The following is a 20,863-nucleotide window of genomic DNA, read 5'->3' as shown; positions in this document are numbered from 1 at the left end:
TTTATCAAGCATATTTGTACATGTTGCCATCATAATTTTCTAAAAACATTTACTTTCTATTTGATCCCTTGGTGTCAACTCTTTTTTCCCTTTCTCCCCCTGCCCTCACCCTCGTGACCCCATTGATAAATTATCAATTGTTTTCATATCTTACAATGACCACTATTCATATATTATGCCCACCTTTCGATTGTTCATATCCCTGTGGTGGGGGGTGTTATATGTCAATCATTTCAATAGGTTCTCCCTTCCTCCCCTTCTCCCTACCCTCCTGGTATCACTACTCCCATTTTTTCCTGTGGGGTTTATCTGACTGAGATTTTGTGTGAGCTTTCATCTGTACCAGTGTACATGCTCTAGTCGTCAGAGCTGAAAGGCAGGACTGGGTCATGATCGTGGCAGGTGAGGAAGCCTCAAAGAACCAGAGGAATATTGTGTGTTTCATCAGTGCTATACTGCACCTTAGTTGACTCATCCCTTCCTTGTGACCCCCTTCTGTGAAGAGATGTCCTATTGTCTACAGATGGGCTTTGGGTCTCTGCTCCAACCCTCTTTGTTCTCAACAATGTTTTTTGAGGGGTCTTCTGGTGCCTGCTGCCTGATTCTATCGACACCTTATGATCACACAGGCTGGTGTGCTTCTTCCATGTGGGATTGTTGCTTTTCTGCTAGATGCCTGCTTGTTTACCTTCAAGCTTTTAAGACCCCACATTTTACTTCATCCACTAGCTGGGGAGCACCATCTGCTTTCTTCACCACATTTGCTCTGCATCCATTTTATTATCTTCAGCGATTGTGTCAGGAGGATGAGCATCACAGAATGCCAGGTTGTTAGAACAAAGTGTTTTTGCATTAATGGAGTTCTTCTGCAGAGACCCAAAGTATGTCCACCTCCTCAATGTATTTCCATATAAATATATGTAACCTACGTCAATACCCCTATTTTTATGAATATATTTACATAATTGCAAACTTATTTATACCTCTATCCATAGCTTTGCTTTCTAGATCTTCCCTGTTTCCTTTTACCTTCCTCCTTTCCCACCATTATGCTCGCCCTTTTTCTGCCTCTTAGTAATTCCTCTTAGCTAAATTGCTATTGCTTCAACACCCCCAGGATCTCTACGACTTTCTCATTGTTGATTTTAATTCCCTAGTTGTTCCCCTATTACACTGTTTGCTCACTGCTCCCCTTCTCCAGCTTCCGTCTCTTCCTTCTCAGCAGGTCTGATGCTTTCTACCCAGGCTTGCTTCCATATTGGTAGCCAAAACAACAAGAGACAAAACAAAAGAATGAATAAAAACAGAAAAAGAAGTAAAACTAGCAAAACCAAAAAACCATACTTCATAATTCCAGGCCTGTCTGCTGACCTTAATGACTATCTCCCCACCTGTGACCTGATTGACGGGCCAGACTCCATCCCTGTGCTTATTTATCTAGTTGACATGAAATTATGTAACTACTGGTTTGTTTTTGGTTTATGTAATCTATAATATCCCACATTCAGAAAAGCTTTTGGTGGAGTCGTGTATTCTTTTGTAAAAGACTCCAAAGTGTTATACTGTTACGCACTCTCTTACTGCTATTAGGAGCAAATCTCAAAAAGAATGTCAAAAGTAACAACAGCAAACACTTCCAATGTTACAAGAATTTTGCTAACTATTGTAGAGGCCCTGCTAATGTTAGCTATCCTCTGCTTAAGAAATGAATACCACTCAGTTTGTATGTTGAAATATAAATAAATTCCATCAAAGGAGAAAACAGAAATGAATATGTTGTTGGTGGTAGGTGCCACGAAGTCGGTTGTGGCTCCTAGTTGACCATATGCACACCTGAGGGAAACATGACCCAGTCTTGTACCATCCACACAACTGCCGTTGTGTTTGAGTCCTCTGTCATCTCATTCTGCTGCCCTTCTATTTTACCAAGCATAATCATGTCCTTCTTCATGGTCTTTCCTGATACTACGTCAAAAGCTCACCATCCTCATTTCCAAGGGCCAATCTTGCTATACTTCTTCCAAGACATATTTGTTTATTCTTCTAGCAGTCCAGGGTTCTTTCAATGTCTCTTGTCAGCTCAATAATTCAAATGTATTAATTTTTCATTGGTCTTCCTTACTCAACATCCAACTTTCACATGCACATAAGATAAATGAAAATACCATGTCTTAGGTCAGGAACACCTTAGTTCTCAAAGTGACAACCTTGCTCTTCAACACTTTAAAGAAGTCTTGTGCAGCAAATATGCACAATACAATACATTGTTTGATTTCTTAACTTCTATCTCCATGAACATTGTGGAGCCAAGCAAGGTGAAATCCTTGACAACTTCAATCTTTTCTCCCATTGTCATAATACCTATTGGTAGAGCTGTGGGGATTTTTGTTTTCTTTACAAGGGGTTGCAAACTATATAGAAGGCTGTAGTTCTTGACCTTTATCAGTAAGTGCTTCAAGACCTCAATGCTTTCAGCAAGCCCAGTTGAGTAATCTACATAATGCATACAGTCCTTCCTCAAATCCTGACATCATGTTCTTGTACAAAGTCCAGCTTCTTGGATTGTCTGTTCAGCATACAGATTGATGAAGTATGGTGAAGGGATACAACCCTGATGTACCCTTTCCCTGATTTTTAACCACATAGTATTTCCTTAATCTTTTTGAACATCTGCCTCTTGATCCATATACAGGTTCCATGTAAGCACCATAAAGTGTTCTGAAATTCCCCTCTCAGTGCTATCCAGTTAGTTATGATCGACTCGGTCGATGTCTTTGCCTAATTAATAAAAAAACACGTAAACATCTTTCTGGTGCTGACTGCTTTGGGCTCAAATCTATCTGACATCAGCAATAATATCCCTCTTTCCATGTCCTCTTCTTAATCTGGCTTGAATTTCTAGCAGCTCCCTGTCTAGGTACTGCTTTTCAAAGCATCCCTTTCCAAGTACTAAGATATAGTCAGCAGATATGTTGCTGAGAGCAGATAACAAATAATTATGGCTTAATAGATTCATTCTTTCCTATCAAGACTAAAACCGGCTATATAAAACTTCTCAACCCAGTTTCCTACCACAAATTAGCCAGGACAATTAAATAAATTTTACTTGTCATATTAATCCTAAGGCATTACTTTAGGAACAGAAGTAAAATAGACATAGCCTACTCATCTGATTCCTGTATAAACATTAGTCCTAACAGATGTGTGAGAATAGTTCTTTAATATCATTGTGAAGCCTAGTAATTGCTTCATAATAACCAAGAATTTTCAGTTTTAAATTTTTTAAATAAAACTTTCTTTAGGTTACAATTGTTTTAATATTTTTTACTGAGGAAATTAAAATTTTCCTAGCAAATAATTTTTATTAGACTTCAGGATAATTAATATTGTGATCTTTTATTTTAGGAGAACTAAAAGAAGACTACACAGAACAGGTAACACATTTTTTTCCTACTGCTTATCATTAGACACTTAAATTTTAAGAGAAAGTACATTGCATGTGATTATTTTACAATCAACAGATGTTATCTACCTGAAAATATCCTTCTAGGAAACTCTTTGGCTTTTCAGTGTTTCCGAATGGTTTTTGGTTTCATAAAAGGTGAAATGTCAATTAATGAGAAACCTTGTTCCGGACATCCATCAGCTTCCTGAAGGGATTGAAAATGTTGACCAAATTCATGCACTTGTGCTCAAAGACCAACAACGGACCACTGAAGAGATGGGGAAGTTATTTGGACTATCTTGGAACTTGGTACAGCAAATTTTAACAGAAGATTTGGGGATAAGAAGAGCTGCTTGCTGCCTTGGGTTATGGTTGTCCAGGAAAAAGAGCATCAAGTGAAACATGCAGTGCTTTGAAAGAACAGCTCAGCTCTGAAGCAACCCAGACTTTTCCCCCCAAGGTCATTACATCAGTCAAGTCAGTGGAAGACATCATCGTTTCCTCACTCAAAAAAGCTGAAGTGAAATCAAAGATCAAGACGATGCTCATTTGTTTTTTTTAATTTGGGGGTGGATAGTGCATTTGGAGTTCATTCCACCAGGTCAGACTCTGTGAATCAAGTTTTCTATTCAGAGGTTCTGAAAAGATTGTCTGACAGTGTGCAGCAAAAACGGTCTGATTTGTGGCAGATGGAGAACTGGTTTTGCCACCACAGTGCATCTGCTCATAAAGCCATCTCAGTGCGCCAATTGTTGGCAAAAACCAGCATGCTTCTCTTGACCCCCATACCCTACCTGACCTCGCTCCATGCGACTGTTTTATTTCCTTGAATGCAGAGGGACATAAAAGAACAGTGATTTGATGATGGAGAAGAGGTGAAAAAAAAGAAAAGTGCTGTCAACCATCCAGATGAGTTTGAAAAATGTTCCCAAGGATGGAATCACAGATTTGACAAAAGTATTAAGTGTAATGGAGAGTACTTTGAAGGTGGTAAGGCTGTTTTGTAAAAAAAATTTAAATACATAGCTTTGGGAAAAAGTTCGAGTTTTGGGAGGTATCCCCTCATATGTAGTAGGGCTTCAAGTACATGGAGTTGTTATGATAATTACCAACATCATGGTTTCAGTCGATTCCTTTTCAGTATACCTATGTACATAGATTAAAAACTGAAACCATATTGTTGACTTGTTCGGAAGCAAACATCCCATATTATATATGTAGTTGGATATATATGAGGGGATACCCAAAATAAACATGCTCATTTGCTTTTTTGATGTGAGGGGGATAGTGAATTTGGACACCAATTCCACCAGGTCAGAATGTTGATCAAGCTTTCTATTTAGAGATTCTGAAAAGATTACGTAACACTGTGCAACAAAAAAAGGCCTGATTTGTGGCAGACAGGGGACTGGTTTTGTCACCTCAACAAATCACCTGCTCATGCAGCGATCTCAGTGCACCAGTTTTTGGCACATAAAAAACCCAGCATGCCTTTCTTGCCCAACATACCTGACTCACCTGACTTTACTCTGTGCAACTTGTTTCTGTGAATGAAGAGGAATAAGAAAGGACAGCAATTTGACTAGTTGCAGAGGTGAAGGAAAAAAATGAGGGAGGTGCTGTCAGCAATCCAAACAGATGAGTTTGAAAGATGTTTCCAAGAATGGAATTGCACATTTGACAAACGTATCAAGTGTAATGGAGAGTACTTCGAAAGTGATAAAGTTGTTTTGTTAAAAAATGTAAATACATAAAAAATGAGGAGTAAATACGAGGGGCTCAAATAGAAAGCAAATGTTTTGAGAAAGATGAGGGAAACAAATGTACAGTAGTGTTTGACACAATACGTGTGAATTGTGATAAGAGTTATACAAGTCCCCCCCCAAAGATTTAATTATTTAAAAATGTAAATACATAGCTTTGAAAAAATTTCTGGCTTTGGGGGGTAACCCCTTTTGTGTGTGTGTATGATTAATTTGATAAAGCTTGGTAAAATTTATAAAATTTAAATTCCTACGTTTATATTTGTAAAATACTTGTTAAAGAAAATCATATATTGTCAAAACTTTATAGACACACTCTCTTAGATACACAAGTGTAGATGAGAGCTAATCAAGAAACTGTCATCCCCTCCAAAAAGTAAAGAATTGAGAGCAAGGGCTCAACTAGATATTTGTACACCAATAGTCACTATAAAATTTTTTACCACAGCTAAGGCCCAAGTGTCTATCAATAGACAAATGGAAAAATAAGATGTGATCCATACAATCTGATTATTAGATGTTACAAAGAGGAGGTGAAGTTTTGATTGATGATCCAACAAAGATGGACTCTTGAAAATATCATGCTGAGTGAAATAAATAAAACACAACATGACACCTACTCTATGATCCCACTTACATGAAGAATGTAAGCATGTCAGAAGATATATCCAAGGTTGCCAGAGTGTGGAAAGAGAGTGGAAAAGGGAATTCTTAATTAAGAGGTACAAAGTTTCTGTTTGTGGTGGTGAAGTAGTATTGGAAGTAGACTGTGGTGACAGGTGCACCACACTGATTATAATTACTACCACTGAATTTGCCATTTAAAATGGTTAAAATGGTAAAATGTATGTTGTACATATTGTACAATAGCATTTTTAATTACAAAAAATAAATTGATTTCCTAAGGATCTTTGTGAGTTTTTTAGAGCATTGCTTATCTTAATTTGGTAATTGACAGTCTTTTAATTCAATTACTATTATGCTAACTTAAATTCAGATTAACATTAACTCACACACTTTAAATTCGGCACTCTACTTTATGAATTATCATTAACAGATAAAAGGAAAATTAATACAGCCAGTCGTTGCTTAAAAAGCGATTTCTCATTCAGAAGTTTCATACATACTTACATTTTAAAGTAAGAGTTCTTTGTAGAATATGTATGTCTTCATGTCACTTTGTTTAACTAATTATGAAATAATTATTGATAGCATTAAGTACTTAGTATATGGCTGACACTTGAAATGCTTCAATTCAGTTAATTTTCACAATAGTCCACTGGGGTGAATACATTACTATTAGTTCTAGATTGTGGTCTTCCAACATTGGTACTATTGACATTGACACAGATAATGCCTTGCTCGTGCATTATAGGACCGTTAGCAACATCCCTGGCTTTTATGACATTTTTGGCAAATGCCTTGGAGAAACTATTGATGGAATTATGCACATCAAAAGTGATTCTTTTAAGGACTTAGAAGGAAGTGAGGAAAGTTGCATCCAGAGAGAGTGCACAAGGCAAGGAACAGCTGCAAAAGAAACCAGGAGTAACAGAACCAGACTTGTAGGAGATCACTTCAGAGTTGACCACAGAGCAAGACAGCCAAGTACCTTCAGGCAGGAGGCTTCCCAGTGGAGTAGGATCCCTCCAAGAACTTGTCCACAGATGTAGGCTTTCTAACCCATCAAATGACACAGCTGAGGACCTCTGAGCCAAGGCTTAATAGCGGAGTGGGTGCCTCTGGGCACTTAATCAGTATAAGCAGGGCAGGTGCCAGGCCAGCTGAAGAGACTCAAGGGTTCAAGGGAACCGGCACCTTCTGAGTTTTAAAGAGACTAATCTTCACTGGCTCAATTGGAGCATATGGGGCTTCCAATCACATATTCTAAGTGGGGGATGAGGTCAGATCCTCTGCCCAAAACTGAGTGAATATGGCCTCTCAGAGCTAGCAAGATGGGGTTTTTCTTTCGGTTGGACTAGAACAGGGCCCCCAAAACAATGGGAACAGAGTTGTCATCCAGTTAGGCCTGGATAGCAGAGCTAAAGTCCTGGGTCAAGGGGCCTCCACCCAGAATGCAGAAACTTTGGCCAACATTCAGATTCTAGAGCTTAGAGCCCACTGCCTAAACTGTTCCAGAGAAGAGAGCATCACTGTCCAGCCTTGAGAACCAACATACATCACTCTGCTGGGCTTCTCTCTTACTTGATGCCATGCATCCCTTCTTATCCCTTCAATCTCTCCCATTTGTAATCGAAGTGTCTACCTTGTGCCTTTTCTACTACTGTACTTCAGCAGTAGGTAATCTGTATTCTAAATTCACAGGTATTCTAAATTCACAATTTGCTGATCATTCTTCAAAGATAGAAATCAATTATTTTTCACATACTTCCTAAGAGACTCACTTCTTCAGGTACTCGTATAACTGTTTTATATACAAGACCAAGTTAATATATAAACAAAGGAAAATTTTATTTAAAGTGAAAAAAAAAAGATGTTGACTATCTGAGAAGTTTTATACAAATAAAAACTGAGCATAGCTCTGAATTTGAAATGGCTAAGGCAAAAATACATAAGGCCCTGGATGGTGCAAAAGGTGTGTGTTCAACTACTAATGGAAAGGAAAAATTGGACATGTGAACAGCACCACAGAAGAAAGGCCTGCCAATCTGCTTCCAGAAAGATTACAGCCAAGAAAACCTCATGAAGTTCTACTCTGAGGCATATGGGGTCATTATGAGTCAGACCTTGACAGCAACAAATGTTGTGTGTGTGTGTGTGTGTGTGTATTTTAATGGCATAAAAAGGTAAACATTTACTTTGTGAAGAGTCCTGGTTGCAATGCAGTGATTTAATATGGCTCTTCTAGCGATAGCCTTTGTAACTCCCAACAATCAACCTTCTTTTTCCTGATGAGTATGGGCAAAAATGTGAGGGAACATACTGACTGGATTTTGTGATTTAGCTGTGACTATTAACAAAGTTAATAGTGATTGCCATACTGTTAGGTATAAAATTAGCCTATACAGACGTAGGAAGGGGGATCTCACATCCAGCAAGAGAAAAGAGCCAGGAGTGAAGTGTGTCCTTTGCATCCCTCGATGTCTTCACATTTACTCTCCTTGATCCAGAAGACAGCTTTGAAGCAAAGAAGAGCAGAGCAGCAGCAGCACACCCAGGAGGCAAAGCCTGGAGCAAGAGTGACAGTCTTTCCCAGCTTACAGAGCAAACAAAACTGAGTGCTTTGAGGCAGGTTGGCTTGTGGAGTGGGGTGCCTCTAGGCACTTAATTGGGGGAGCTGGATTTGCTGACCCAGAGAACAGGAATTGAGTGCTTTGGGGTTGAGGCTTATAGCAGAGTGGCATGCCCTATGGGAATTTAGTGGCATCCCTGAAAAAGCTTTGTAACACTGCCCAAGCAGTGCAGAGGCCAGGTCAAGTGGCTCAGGGCCAGAAAAATGCCAGCCTATAATGTGACAGAGAAGAAACTGTCCTGACAACTTCAGCCTGAATACTTCTCACCTAATTGTAACCTGTTAACACCCCTAACAAACTCCATAATCTTGAGCATTGTCTATAAGTTATGTGTGGTCACTGCAATGAATTATCGAACCAAGCAACAGAGGTAGAGTGCTGTAGGAGGAACAGCTGGTGTAAGAATAGGGTACAAAGGGATGGAGGGTGGCGGCATGCCTGACCTCTGCCTTGTGGGTTGAAGCTGGAAGAGGTCAGATGTGGCCACCACATTGGTTTTCTTCAGTGGTATGAAAGAAGGAACACAAAATGGAGCCTGGTGGTACAAATAGTTAAGCACTCCATTAGCCAAAAGATTAGATGTTTGAACTCACCTTGAAAGACAAGTGAAAAACAACCCTTGAAAGACAAGTCTGGTAATCCGCTTCTGAAAACAATATGAAACACTTTTTCTTTGCATGCATGGGTTCTCTACAAGTTGGAATCAATTAGATAGCAATGAACAGCAACAACAATAAAAATGTATAGGCAAACTACCTCCGTTCCAATGTTTTGGGGTTTTTTTTGTTTGGGGGAATATTTTTCCTAATTCCTCATTGCTGCCTACCTCTCTATACTTGGTTCCCTCATGTGAGAGTATATCTAATTTAATAATACTATAGAACTGTTATATCAAATTAGGAAATGTGACAACAAACTCTAAACATTGTCATTATCACTGTTCCTTTTGTCTTATTATTTTTAATATGAAAAGTATAACTTTTTCTGGATAGAATCTTTTTTAGTATTGAATTCATACTCACGAATGCTGAAAAGCAGTGAGCATGTCTTCAAGTATGCTTTTGCAAAAGACAAAGAAATCCTGATCACATTATTTATACATTTCCTGAAAAGCTAGCAACCTAACTCACTGCCACTGAGTCCATTCTGAATCATACCAACCCTGTAGGACAGAGTATAACTGCCTTGTGGGCTTCCAAGGCTGTGCATCCTTATGGGAATAGAAAGCCTCATCTTTCTCCTGAGAAACGCTAAAGTTGCGGGTTTAGAACTACTCACTTTGTGGCTAAAAGCCCACTTCACAACCCACCAGCCACCAGGGGCCTTGAAAAACCTGAAGGAAATATACTAAATTATAATTCAATGAGCACATTTTTGTGGAATGGTGAAATGACATGATCTAACCGCATTCCTTTCTGATGGTCTATTTAGTGTTGTAGTTATTGGGGTATATAGCTGTCCCTTATGAGTACCCAAAGCTTCAAGCCAGCCTTTGGTAAGCATTAGGTTGTAATGAATGAGTTCACATTTTCTAGTGACTGTCAAGCACCAAAACTGAAGTTGATTCTTTTAATCCTACATGATACCAAATATGCAAACAGGAGTTGATACTCTGTAATAAATTTGATCAGCGGGACAACTACTCAGGAGCGAATCTGTCATCCACAGTAGAGCACTGGCATGCTTTAACTGGCTGCCAGAAAGGGCAGGACAGCAAACAAGAGTTACTCAAAAAGCAGCCCGGGGACCTCATGCTGTTAGTGCACAAGGAAGCTACATGTAAACACTTGATATAAGAGAACTATATTCTAACATCAGTTGTGCCACTCAGTGAGGGGATACGGACAAAGCACCTGACCCACATGAGCGACAATTTCTTCATACATAAAATGAGAGGATTTCAAAACAGACAACTTTAAGGTTTCCTTTATCTCTAAAATACTCTACTTCTGGTATTTAATTATTGTTAAACAAATCAGACCTTTTTTGAGAGATCAGCAGTAAAGGTACAAAGAAACTTTAATAAAACAATGAGATCACTTACGATATTTTTTGTTTTTTAATCATTTTATTGGGGGCTCTTACAACTCCTGTAACAATCCATACATCAATTGTATCCAACATATTAGTACATATATTCCATTGTTCTTCTCTAGACATTTACTTTCCATTGAGCCTTTGGGATCAGCTCCTCTTTTTCCCCCTTCCTTTCTACTCCCCCAAACCCTCATAGCCCCTTGATTGTAGATTAATTATTTTCAAATCTCACACCAACCGCTGTCTCCCTTCCCCTCTTGTTTCTGTTGTTCTTCCCCCTGGATGGGGGTGTGTGGTTATGTGGCAGTCATTGCAATCAGTACCCACCTCCCTCCCCACTTCTCCCCTCTCTCCCCCCTACTCTTTTGGTATCTTTATTCCCATAGCTGTTCCTGGGTTCCATGTGTTGTGAGTTTTATCTCTCACCTAGACCTATGTACATGCTCCCATCTACCCCAGAATGGGAAGCAGCACTGAGGTCATGATAGCTAGGGGGGAGGGGGAGTAGGAGGCCTCAAGGGATCAGAGGTATATTGCTTGACCTATTAATGCTCTACTGCACCGATTGACTCATTCCTTCCCTGCGACCCCTCTTTAGGGTATAGTCCATTGTTCATAGATGGGCTTTGGGTTTCCGCTCCATTCAAGCCAATGCATTTGTTTGTTTGTTTACTGTTTGTTGTGAACCATAGTCTGGTCTGGATGACACTACATGATCTCACCGGCTGTTTTGCTTCTTCCATGTGGGCTTGTTGCTTCCACTGTTGGATGGCTGCTTGTTTAAGTTCAAGCCTTTAAAACCCCAGATACTAAATCTTTTAATAGCCGGGCACCATCCTCTGTCTTCATCACATCTGCTTATGCATCCATTTTGTCTTCAGAAATCGTGGGGGGAGGGAGGGCTGTTCTTGTATTGAGGAAGGTATGAGGTGTATTTTTTTTAATTGTATTAAGTCAACAACAGGTCACAAAGCAAACCTTAACTTGTCTGCAGACCTTGCTTATGAAAGTCTGTGTACATTTTAAAAGAAAGTGACCTGGTATCACCCGACATTAGGTAACAGTAATAGGGTGTGGCTCAAAAGTGCACTTAACCATATGTAGAAATCAAATGAGGCACTGAGGAAAACTCTTTTGTTGCTGTGAATTACTACAGGAATTAACATGTAGCTTCATTCAGTCAAGGGTGAGCACAGCACATAATAAAATGAAAACCAGCCTCCCTTGGAACCATAACTCCCTATATTACCAGACAAAATCACCTCCTACCAAAATGGAAAAGAAGCAAGTGATGTCCTATTTCTGCTCACCAAAAATAAATTAATTCAAGTGAAACCCCATCTATTTAAAAATGTTCACGCATAATGTCTTAGTTTTACAGTATTGCCTTCAAAAGCTAATCACCACTAACAGGCAAAGTACCAACTCAACAGTTTATTCAGAGGCCTAATGGTGGTCCAATCAGTTTATTTCTGTGGACTTGTACCAAGGAAATAACCCTAAACTCAAAATTGTTTTATGCTGAAATATATCCATCAGTTATTTACAAAACTAGATGAAGCAGGAAATTATATAAATTAAAACAAAAAAGTATGAGTTAGTAAAGTTCTATTTGATGGAATAAAATTATCACTAAAATAAAAAACTTCATAGGCACATTTATGTGTCTAAACTGAAGAAAATATAACTATGTATATGAGTACAGCTATGATTTTCTTTAAAAAAAGGATATACAGGAAAAAGACTTTCAAGCAAATACAGTAATATATTAAACAACCATTTTATATGACTGATGGAACAATGGGTAAATACAGTTTACTGTTTTCCAAATTTTATTTAATTACTGTAGTTTTCATTTATTAAATTCTTAAGTATACAAATACTTTATCCCATTAATTTTCAAAATACTCTCTAGAAGGTAAATAGAAATCAAGCTTATTTAATCTAAAATAAGCTAGCTTGGAAACCTCGGAAAAGCTGGAAGAAAATCTTTCAAAAATAGAATGGATTTGAAGCAAGTAAAGAAAGATTTTTTTTTTAAGTCCTGGGAGTTCCTGGAGACGGTAGGAAAAGAAAGTAATTTGCCTAGGCTTTCTTCCTATTAGTGACCAAGTGTAAAAATGAATGCAAGTTTCCTGATGCCCATTCAGGGGGTACCGAACCTTGACTGGCCAAGTGTTTTGTTTTTTGTTGTTTTGGGGGTGGGGTTTGCCAAGTGCTTTTTAAAATGCATGTGCTTATGTTTTTTATTTTTTAATTGAAAGCTACTTAAACCCCTGAACTTGCCAGCACACACACATAAGCCCTAGGCAGGATTAAATTACTCATTCTTCTTGTTACCTGTTTTTCCAGGGTTTTTTTTTTTAATCGGTGTACATCAGGATCCAAAGGCACATGTATACATATATTCCCCTTACCTTGCACCTCCCTATTTTCTTTGACATACAATTACTTAAAATAGTACAAATTCATTGATTTTCTAAACTACCTTAGTTAAAAAAACTAAATATAATTTCACCTATTCTTTTAAGAACATTATCTCTACAATCTTCCACCTTTACCATTTCAACTTGAAAACAGATTATCTTCAAACTTTCAAAAACATACACACTGTTTTATTTTTCAAATATCACTCGCCTTTAGTTTTACCTTCTAGCATCCTCCAATATCAGACTTTTGTCCTAAATATTTTATTCTTCTGAATTCAATCAAGATGGAAAAGGTATGAAAGATGGAAATAACAAAAATGGTAAATGGATGAGGCCCTTACATCTTGTGATTTCATAAACTTTCATAAAATGTTCATTAAATCAGGATCTTTTGGTGTCATGTGAACCATTACCATAAAGGTCTGGATCCAATAATATATATAACACCAAAATGAAAAAGCATTGCCACTAGGGTTCTAGTCCATACCAAACTGTTTAAACATGTTTCTGCAAACAGTGGACGGCTACACACTTTCCTCAGGAGGGTTAAAGTGCCTTTAAAAAGTCCAATCAAAACACTGGCTTTGAGGATGATCTCCTTAGCCTGTTAAAGTCAAGGCAGAGATACAAGCTCAGAAAGTTATCATGATTGTTTCTTAAGATTCCTAAGGTTGACAGATTTTCCTGATGGACACAGGACACTCATTGAGGCATACTATGAAGATGTTTTAAGAAAATGGAACACTACATTGATGAGAACACAAATGGCGATGTAAAGTAAAAGGAGTTGAGAAAACTGCATTGATGAACAAAATAAGAAGCCTCTCACTTCTCTAACCTCAAGACCTTTTACACAGCCACAATAGTTAAAACACCCTGGAATGGGTACAAATATAGATACACATGCCACTGGAACAGAATAGAGAACCTAGAAATAAATTTGACTACCAACAAACAACTAACTGATCTTAGACAAAGAGCCAAAAAACATTAAATAGGACAGACATAATCTCTTCAACAGATGGCGTGGGAATAACTGCATTTCCATTTGTAGAAGAAGGTAATGTCTCCCATGTCTCACTGATGTACAAAAATATGCATTCAAGATGGGTCGAATACCTAAATGTAAAATCTCAGACCTATAAAGATCCATGAGAAAACAGGGACCAACTTAAGGGCCCTATTACAGGCAAAAGCATTAACAAATACAACAAAGGAAGTACGCACATGAGAAGACGAAATAGATTACTAGAGTCTACTAACAATAAGATATTTAGGTTTATCCAAAGACAGGGAGGATGAATCATAAACTGAAAGCCTTGAGAACAAAGGGAATTCCAGAACACTTCATTGTGCTCATGAGGAACTTGCACATGGATCAAGAGGTAGTTGTGCCAAGAAAACAAGGGATAGTGTATGATAGTTAAAATCAAGAAAGTTATGTGCCAAGAGTGTATCCTCTCAGCATACTCAGTAAATCTATATGTTGAGAAATAGTCTGAGAAGCTTATATGGAAAAAATATGGCATAAGGATCAGAGGAAGGCTTATTAACAACCTGTGATATGCAGCTATACAACCTTATTTGCTGAAAGTATGATTTGAGGCACTTGAAGATCAAGAATTGCAGCCTTTAGTATGGATTACAACTCAATGTAAAGAAGGCCAAATTTGTTACAACTGGACCTACAGGTAACATTATGGTAAGTGAAAAAAAATATTGAAGTTGTCAAGGATTTTGTCTTGCTTGGATCCAAAATGATTGTTCATGAAAGCAGCAGTCAAAAGATCAAAAGACAAGTTCAATGGGCAAATCTGCTGCACAAGACCAGTTTAGAGAGTTGATAAGCAGGAAGGTTGGGGCCAGAACAAATCCAGGGGTACATATCATATGGTAGCCAACTAAAAGGGAGATAAGGAGGGGGGAAAAAGATATAAGCGTGTGGTGGGGGAACAGGGCATGAATCCACCCAAAGGGAGGGTATTGCTCATATCTCCACAGGGAGAGAGGGACCAGACTTGAAACTGGTGTTCCAGAATGTCAATGCAGCATGCAGGCATGGGGTGGGTAGCCAGTAGAGGGGGGTCTGAGGGCCCGGCCCCAATCCCAACTCTGTGGACACCTGACCCTCCCCCCTGAAGAATTTATTTCAGAGACAGCACTGAAGCTGCAGCTCAGGGAGAGGGACATGTCTGATCAGAGCACAAAGGAGCAAATGAAGCGGGAGGAAGAGAGAGTGCAGTGTATCCTGGTCCACCAAGTCTTGAGGATGGTATCCCTGCTCAGGACAGCCAATCCACAGAGAAGACCATCTGGCCGGTCCCACTATAAGACATGACATCCCTCACTGACCCATAGCCCTACAGGGGACAACACTGGACACACAAGTGTGGGAATTGCGCCCGATATGACCCCACTACACCGAGGCAAAACACTAATGGTGTGCAACAGAACAGTAAGGGGAACAGAGTAAGAAAGTCCCCAGGAGCCCACATTGATTAAGAATTCAGTTAATTCCCTCAGACCATGTACCAGGGATGGGAATGGCCTTGTGTCAGATTGAGTACATTATAAGGTAGATTAATGCACATGAAGTTAGGTTAAAATTGACACTTTGTAATTTGATCTCCCCTTTGATCTAATATGTACTCTAATTTTTAATATTTTGTTTTGTTTACAATTGAGGCTTTTCTGTTTCATTCTGTCATTCTGGTTGGATTGGTGTTTTATTGCTTTGTTTTGATTTAGTATCTTTTTCTGTATATGAAATCTGGGATAGGAAAATCTATAGAGACAATAAATGGATTAATAGTCTCCTTGGGGTATGGCAAGTTAAGTTTGGCATGTAGAAATAGGAAGCTAACAACAAATACAAGGAAGAAGAAATGTCCTAAAATTGGTTGGTGATAATTACACAAATCTTAAATATATGATTGAAATGTAAAATATGTGAATTATATGTCAATAAAACCTTTAAAATATGCTTGAGGTAAATTAACTTTTTCTCTGTTTGGATGTGATTCTAATTTTATTATTTTTATTAAAATAAAAATTAATATTTTAATAATTTTTTGCAGGAAATCGGAGCTAGTGGATCTCTCAAAATAGTACACTTTGGTCTGGTGTGAATAAGCAGCTTTTTTTTCTTTACTTCAAAGAAACATATCTTCACCATACTAATTGTGGAAGTTTATGTCAAATTGCACCTGTGTGAAATGCAAGTGTGGAGTCCAACTTGTCCATCAGGCAGTGGCCTGATGATACCCCTTTGAGGTGTAGCCTTTTTATAAGAAAGACAATGGGAAATTCTCTTTCTCTCTCTGCTCCTTCACTCTCCCCCCTTCCTTGCTGGGACTCTGTGTCTGCCTCCAGGGGCGGCCCTATGTCGGCCACTGACTAGGGGAACCAACCTGGGAGCTGTGGAAGCCCTACCACATTACCACTGACCTTGGATCCAAGCAAAGCTGCACTCACCATCCTGTGCTCTCTCTGCCTCTACTTCATGTTTCTGCGTCATCAGCCTGCAGCTACATGAGTCTGAAGAGGGTGCTGGCTCTGACTTGTGTTGGACTGGGCTGGGATGCCTTCTTGATATAAAATTACTAGTTAATATAAAGTTATTTCTTATACATATTAAAGAAAAAGAAACATGTCTTTTCATATCTAAACTTTTTCCTGGCCTACTACTGATTTAAAAATCTCCATGCATGGATGAAAAATAAGAAAGACAATATTTAAAAAGCTAAGATTTTAAAATTCAGAGCTCAAACTGTGCATTATTAAAAAAAACAAATAAGCTGACTGCCATCAAGTCAATAGCAACCCTACAGACTACTGTTATTGCTCTGATTAATAAACTGTCCTTTGTGTCAGACCCAGAAGTCATGTCTTCTTCCATCAATATCCATGAAAATAGAACACAGTAATGTGTTAACTTACAAGTATGGTAAAATCTCATGTTCACAGTTTTTTACAACTACAAAGTAGGAGGTTGAGGATATTTTACAATTAGTAGATATTTACAATAGACTTTTCAAATACTGTGTACAAGTTAAATTATACAGTTAAATTTTAAATTTTGCAGTTAACTAAATTGGAGGCATTTATATTTTTCCTTAACCTCTATCAGAGGATACGATTTTTTTAAGTGGAGATGCAGCTCAATTTAGATTTCTTTTTCAAATGGACACCACTCTGAAGACAGTTTTAGTAATGCATGGTATGCAAGTCACACTGAAAAGAGATGCAGACTTGCCAGCAAGTTCTTATTTTTCTATTCCCATCTTTTATCACACAGATTAATCCAAACAGATAAATCTAAAGTTAACTAAGTTTTATCATATGTTATCAATGTGGTGATATTATGTCTAGATTTTCTACTATATAGTCATTAACCCATAGTACAGGCTACATTTTCTAATCTACCATATCCTTCTGCAACTAGATGAGAGGCTGGTAGAAAAGTACAATACCATTTCTATGTCGGTAGGCTATAAGAAAAATAAACAAATTTGTTACCACCGAGTCAGTTCCAATTCATGGATACCCTATAGGTCAGAGAAGAGCCCTGGTGACACAGTGGTTAAGCACTCAGGTGCTAACTGAAGAGTCAGCAGTTTGAACCCACTAGCAGCTCCCAAGGAGGAAGATGTAGCAGTTGCATTCCATAAGGATTTACAACCTTGTAAACCCATGGGGCTGTTCGACTCTGTCCCATGTGGTTGCTGATTCCGGGTCAGCTCTATGGCTTACCCTTTACAGAAGCAGACTGCCACATATGGAATGGCTGTTGGGTTCAAACTGCTAACCTGTCAGGTACCAGTGAACCACTGTAAACTGAGCACTTAGCTACTCTGCCACCAACGTTCTTCAGTAAGAGCATACTCTATACTAAAAAGTGAAGATGTTGAGAGATTAGACATAAAAATATAGATATGAATAAACTATATTGTTCTGTAAGATATTTGCCAGTTACCTAGATTAAAATTTCACAAAACCTAGCTGTTAAATTTCCCCATTTCCTTATTTTACATGTCTCTAGAAAAGTTAAATTAAATGTACAGTAAATCAAGTTTATCTAATAAAAAGTATATTATACTTGAGATCTCGAGAGTATCATGATTTATAAAGGTTTTTTTCTTGATGGTCTAGAACCCAGGTTCAAACCTACCCAGAAGTGCTTTTTAAAAAATAATCATTTTATTGGGGACTCTTACAGCTCTTATCACAACCTAAACATACATCCATTGTGTCAAGCACATTTGTTGCCATCATCATTTTCAAAACATTTTCTTTCTACTTGAGCCCTTGGTATAAGCTTCTCCATGCCCTCCTCCTCCACCCTCCCTTGATAATTTACAAATTATTTTGTTCATGTCTTGCATAGACCGCCAGTCTCCCTTAAACCCTGGGAGGGGTTCTATGTAGATCATTGTAATTGGTTCCCCCTTTCTTCCCCGTTCCCTCCTGGTATGGCTACTCTCATTATTGGGCGTGAAGGATTCATCTGTCCTGGATTCTGTGTTTCGAGCTCTAATCTGTCCCCGTGTGCATGCTCTGGTCTAGCTGGATTTATCAGGTAGAATTGGGGTCATGATATTGGAAGGAGGAAGCATTAAAGAACTAGAGGAAAGTTGGATGTTTTGCCAGAAGAGCTTTGCTTTTGAAGTACGGCTCGGTGATCTGCTTCCCAAAAGTCACAACCTTGGAAATCAAATGGAACAGTTCTACTCTGCGCACACAAGGACAGGAGTCAGAATCAGCTCAACAGGAAATTCCCACCACCACTACCACAGTGCTAAGACAAAGAGTAGTACCTTCGCACTGACAGGTACACAGCTTCTCCTTCAGGAATTAGCCCATGAATTCCTTTCACTATTTTCTAAAATTCTCAGGTGTCAAATAGCTTCCATAATTCATATTGATTATGGAACTATAAAATTACTTGCATATAGCTTTATTACTAAAACAATATGTGAGTACCTAAATATTCTGGTTTACTGAATGGCCAAAACTGAATCACACATTGTTCTCACTGAGCATCTACATATTAGTAAAGTTTGTTGAGTTGTTATGTGCCAATGTGTCAATTTCAACTTATATTGAAACAACAGGACAAATTAGAATTGCCCCACATTGTCTCCTATGCTGTAATCTTTATAGAAATAGTCCTGGTAACACAGTGGTTAAAGTACTCTGATGCTAATTACAAGGTACACTGTTTTGAACCCACCAATTGTTCTCTAAGAGAAAGATCTAGCAATCTGCTTCCATAAAGATTTAGTCTTGGCAACCCTATTGGGTTTTTCTGTTGTTATGAGTCAGAATCCACTCAAACAAAGTGGATTGAATTTGATTTTTTAGCACTTCTTTATGGAAGTAGATTACCTATTTATTAGTCCTATAGAGCTGTGAGTTTCAAGTTGTCAACTTTTTAGTTGGCCACTGAACACTTTTTATCATTGTGTCACCAGAATCTAATAATATTAAACCCAATGCTACTATGTCTATTCCAACTCATAGTGACCCTACAGAACAGGATAGAACACTTCCCCATAGCAGTATCCAAAGCTGCAGATTCCTAGGGTAGCCGATGGCCACATCTTTTCCTGGGAGATGCTGGTGGATTCTAACAATTGACCACTGCGCCACTACAGCTCTCTTAATAAAAGATTCATACTATCACATGTATAACTATTGTTTTATTTTAAAAGTACAAATTATATTGTTTGACAAGATTTATGTGATGGTTTGTTGTTGCTGCTGCTGTTGTTGTTAGGTCCCATAGAGCAGGCTCTGACCCATAAAGTCCCTGTGCACAACAGAAGGAACACTGCCTGATCCTCTGCCATGCTCACAGTTGTTCCCATGCTTGAGCCCACTGTTGCAGCCACGGTGTCAATCCTACCCTTGGAAGCCTTCCTCTTTTTGTAAGGATGGCGAGACTTCTTCTTACATACTGTGGGCATGTCAGGAGAGACCAGTCTATGGAAAAGATCATGCTTGGTAAAGTGGAGGGGCAGTGAAAAAAATTCCTCAAGGAAATGTAATAGGTAACTTTACCTTATTATATGACTGGAACAGCTGTGAAAAGAATTCCACTGAAAACTGCACAGATTAGCTCTCTGCTTAAAATAATTCCAAAAAAGAACTGACTTTTAGCAGTAGCTAGATTTTGCTAAGAATATCCCTGGTTTTCCATAATCCAGAAATATAATCCTAGTTGAATAGTCACCAATTTTTTAAATCATGGTTTAAAATACAAATTTTTAATTCAGATTTAAATTTTGTTCTGCTATTTAATAACCTATTCTAAACTTTTCAAATAAAATCATTTCCTTTTATAACCTCACAATTACTCTAATATGAACTAAATGTAAGTATTCTTCATGTGCTATATAAAAAAGTTTAATAAGATCTGGTAGTGCTATGGGTTACGCATTTAGCAATTAACCACCAGGGTAGCCGTTCTTCAAATCCACCAGCCTCTCCATTGGAGAGATAGGGTTGGCTGATCCCATAAAGACTAATAGTTTCAGAAACTACATCGCAGTGGTTCTCCACCTGTGGGTCCCAACCCCTTTGGGGTCAAGCAACCCTTACACAGGTCACCTGATTCATAACAGTAGCAAAATTAGTTATGAAGTAGCAATGACAATAATTTCATGGTTGGGGGGTCACCACAACATGAGGAACTGTATGAAAGGGTCGTAGCATTAGGAAGGTTGAGAACCACGGCTATATAGGATCTTAGGGGTTGTAATTGACCCAATGGTCATGGGTCTTTTGGTATATGAAGTTCATTAGCATTTCTAAATGTTTGTATTCAAACAATTATATTCAAAGTCAACATTTATTCTGTCAGTGACCTATTTGCCTAATCTACATTTAAAATGTTTTCATACAATGGAGAATAAAAAATCTGTTTTAATGTTT

The 20,863-nt window shown here is 38.3% G+C and overlaps 1 protein-coding gene across 2 annotated transcripts in view; it reads left to right on the top strand.

Moving 5' to 3' along the window:
* WDPCP (WD repeat containing planar cell polarity effector) overlaps positions 1-16,957 on the top strand; it is a 392,539-nt gene extending 375,582 nt beyond the window's left edge. Inside the window, exons 16-17 of one of the 2 annotated variants that reach the window (XM_075535189.1) lie at positions 3,406-3,434; positions 16,006-16,957. In XM_075535189.1, the coding sequence (XP_075391304.1) occupies positions 3,406-3,434; positions 16,006-16,019 (43 nt within the window). In that variant the 3' untranslated portion in view covers positions 16,020-16,957. The remainder of the gene's footprint in view (positions 1-3,405; positions 3,435-16,005) is intronic. The other variant, XM_075535188.1, reaches the window with a different exon arrangement.
* Positions 16,958-20,863: the final 3,906 nt, after the last annotated feature.

Source organism: Tenrec ecaudatus, chromosome 17 (assembly GCF_050624435.1).
Source record: "Tenrec ecaudatus isolate mTenEca1 chromosome 17, mTenEca1.hap1, whole genome shotgun sequence".
Classification (NCBI taxonomy): Eukaryota; Metazoa; Chordata; class Mammalia; order Afrosoricida; family Tenrecidae; genus Tenrec; species Tenrec ecaudatus.
Note: the sequence above shows the minus strand (reverse complement) of the source record. Positions and strands in the feature narration are given on the sequence as shown.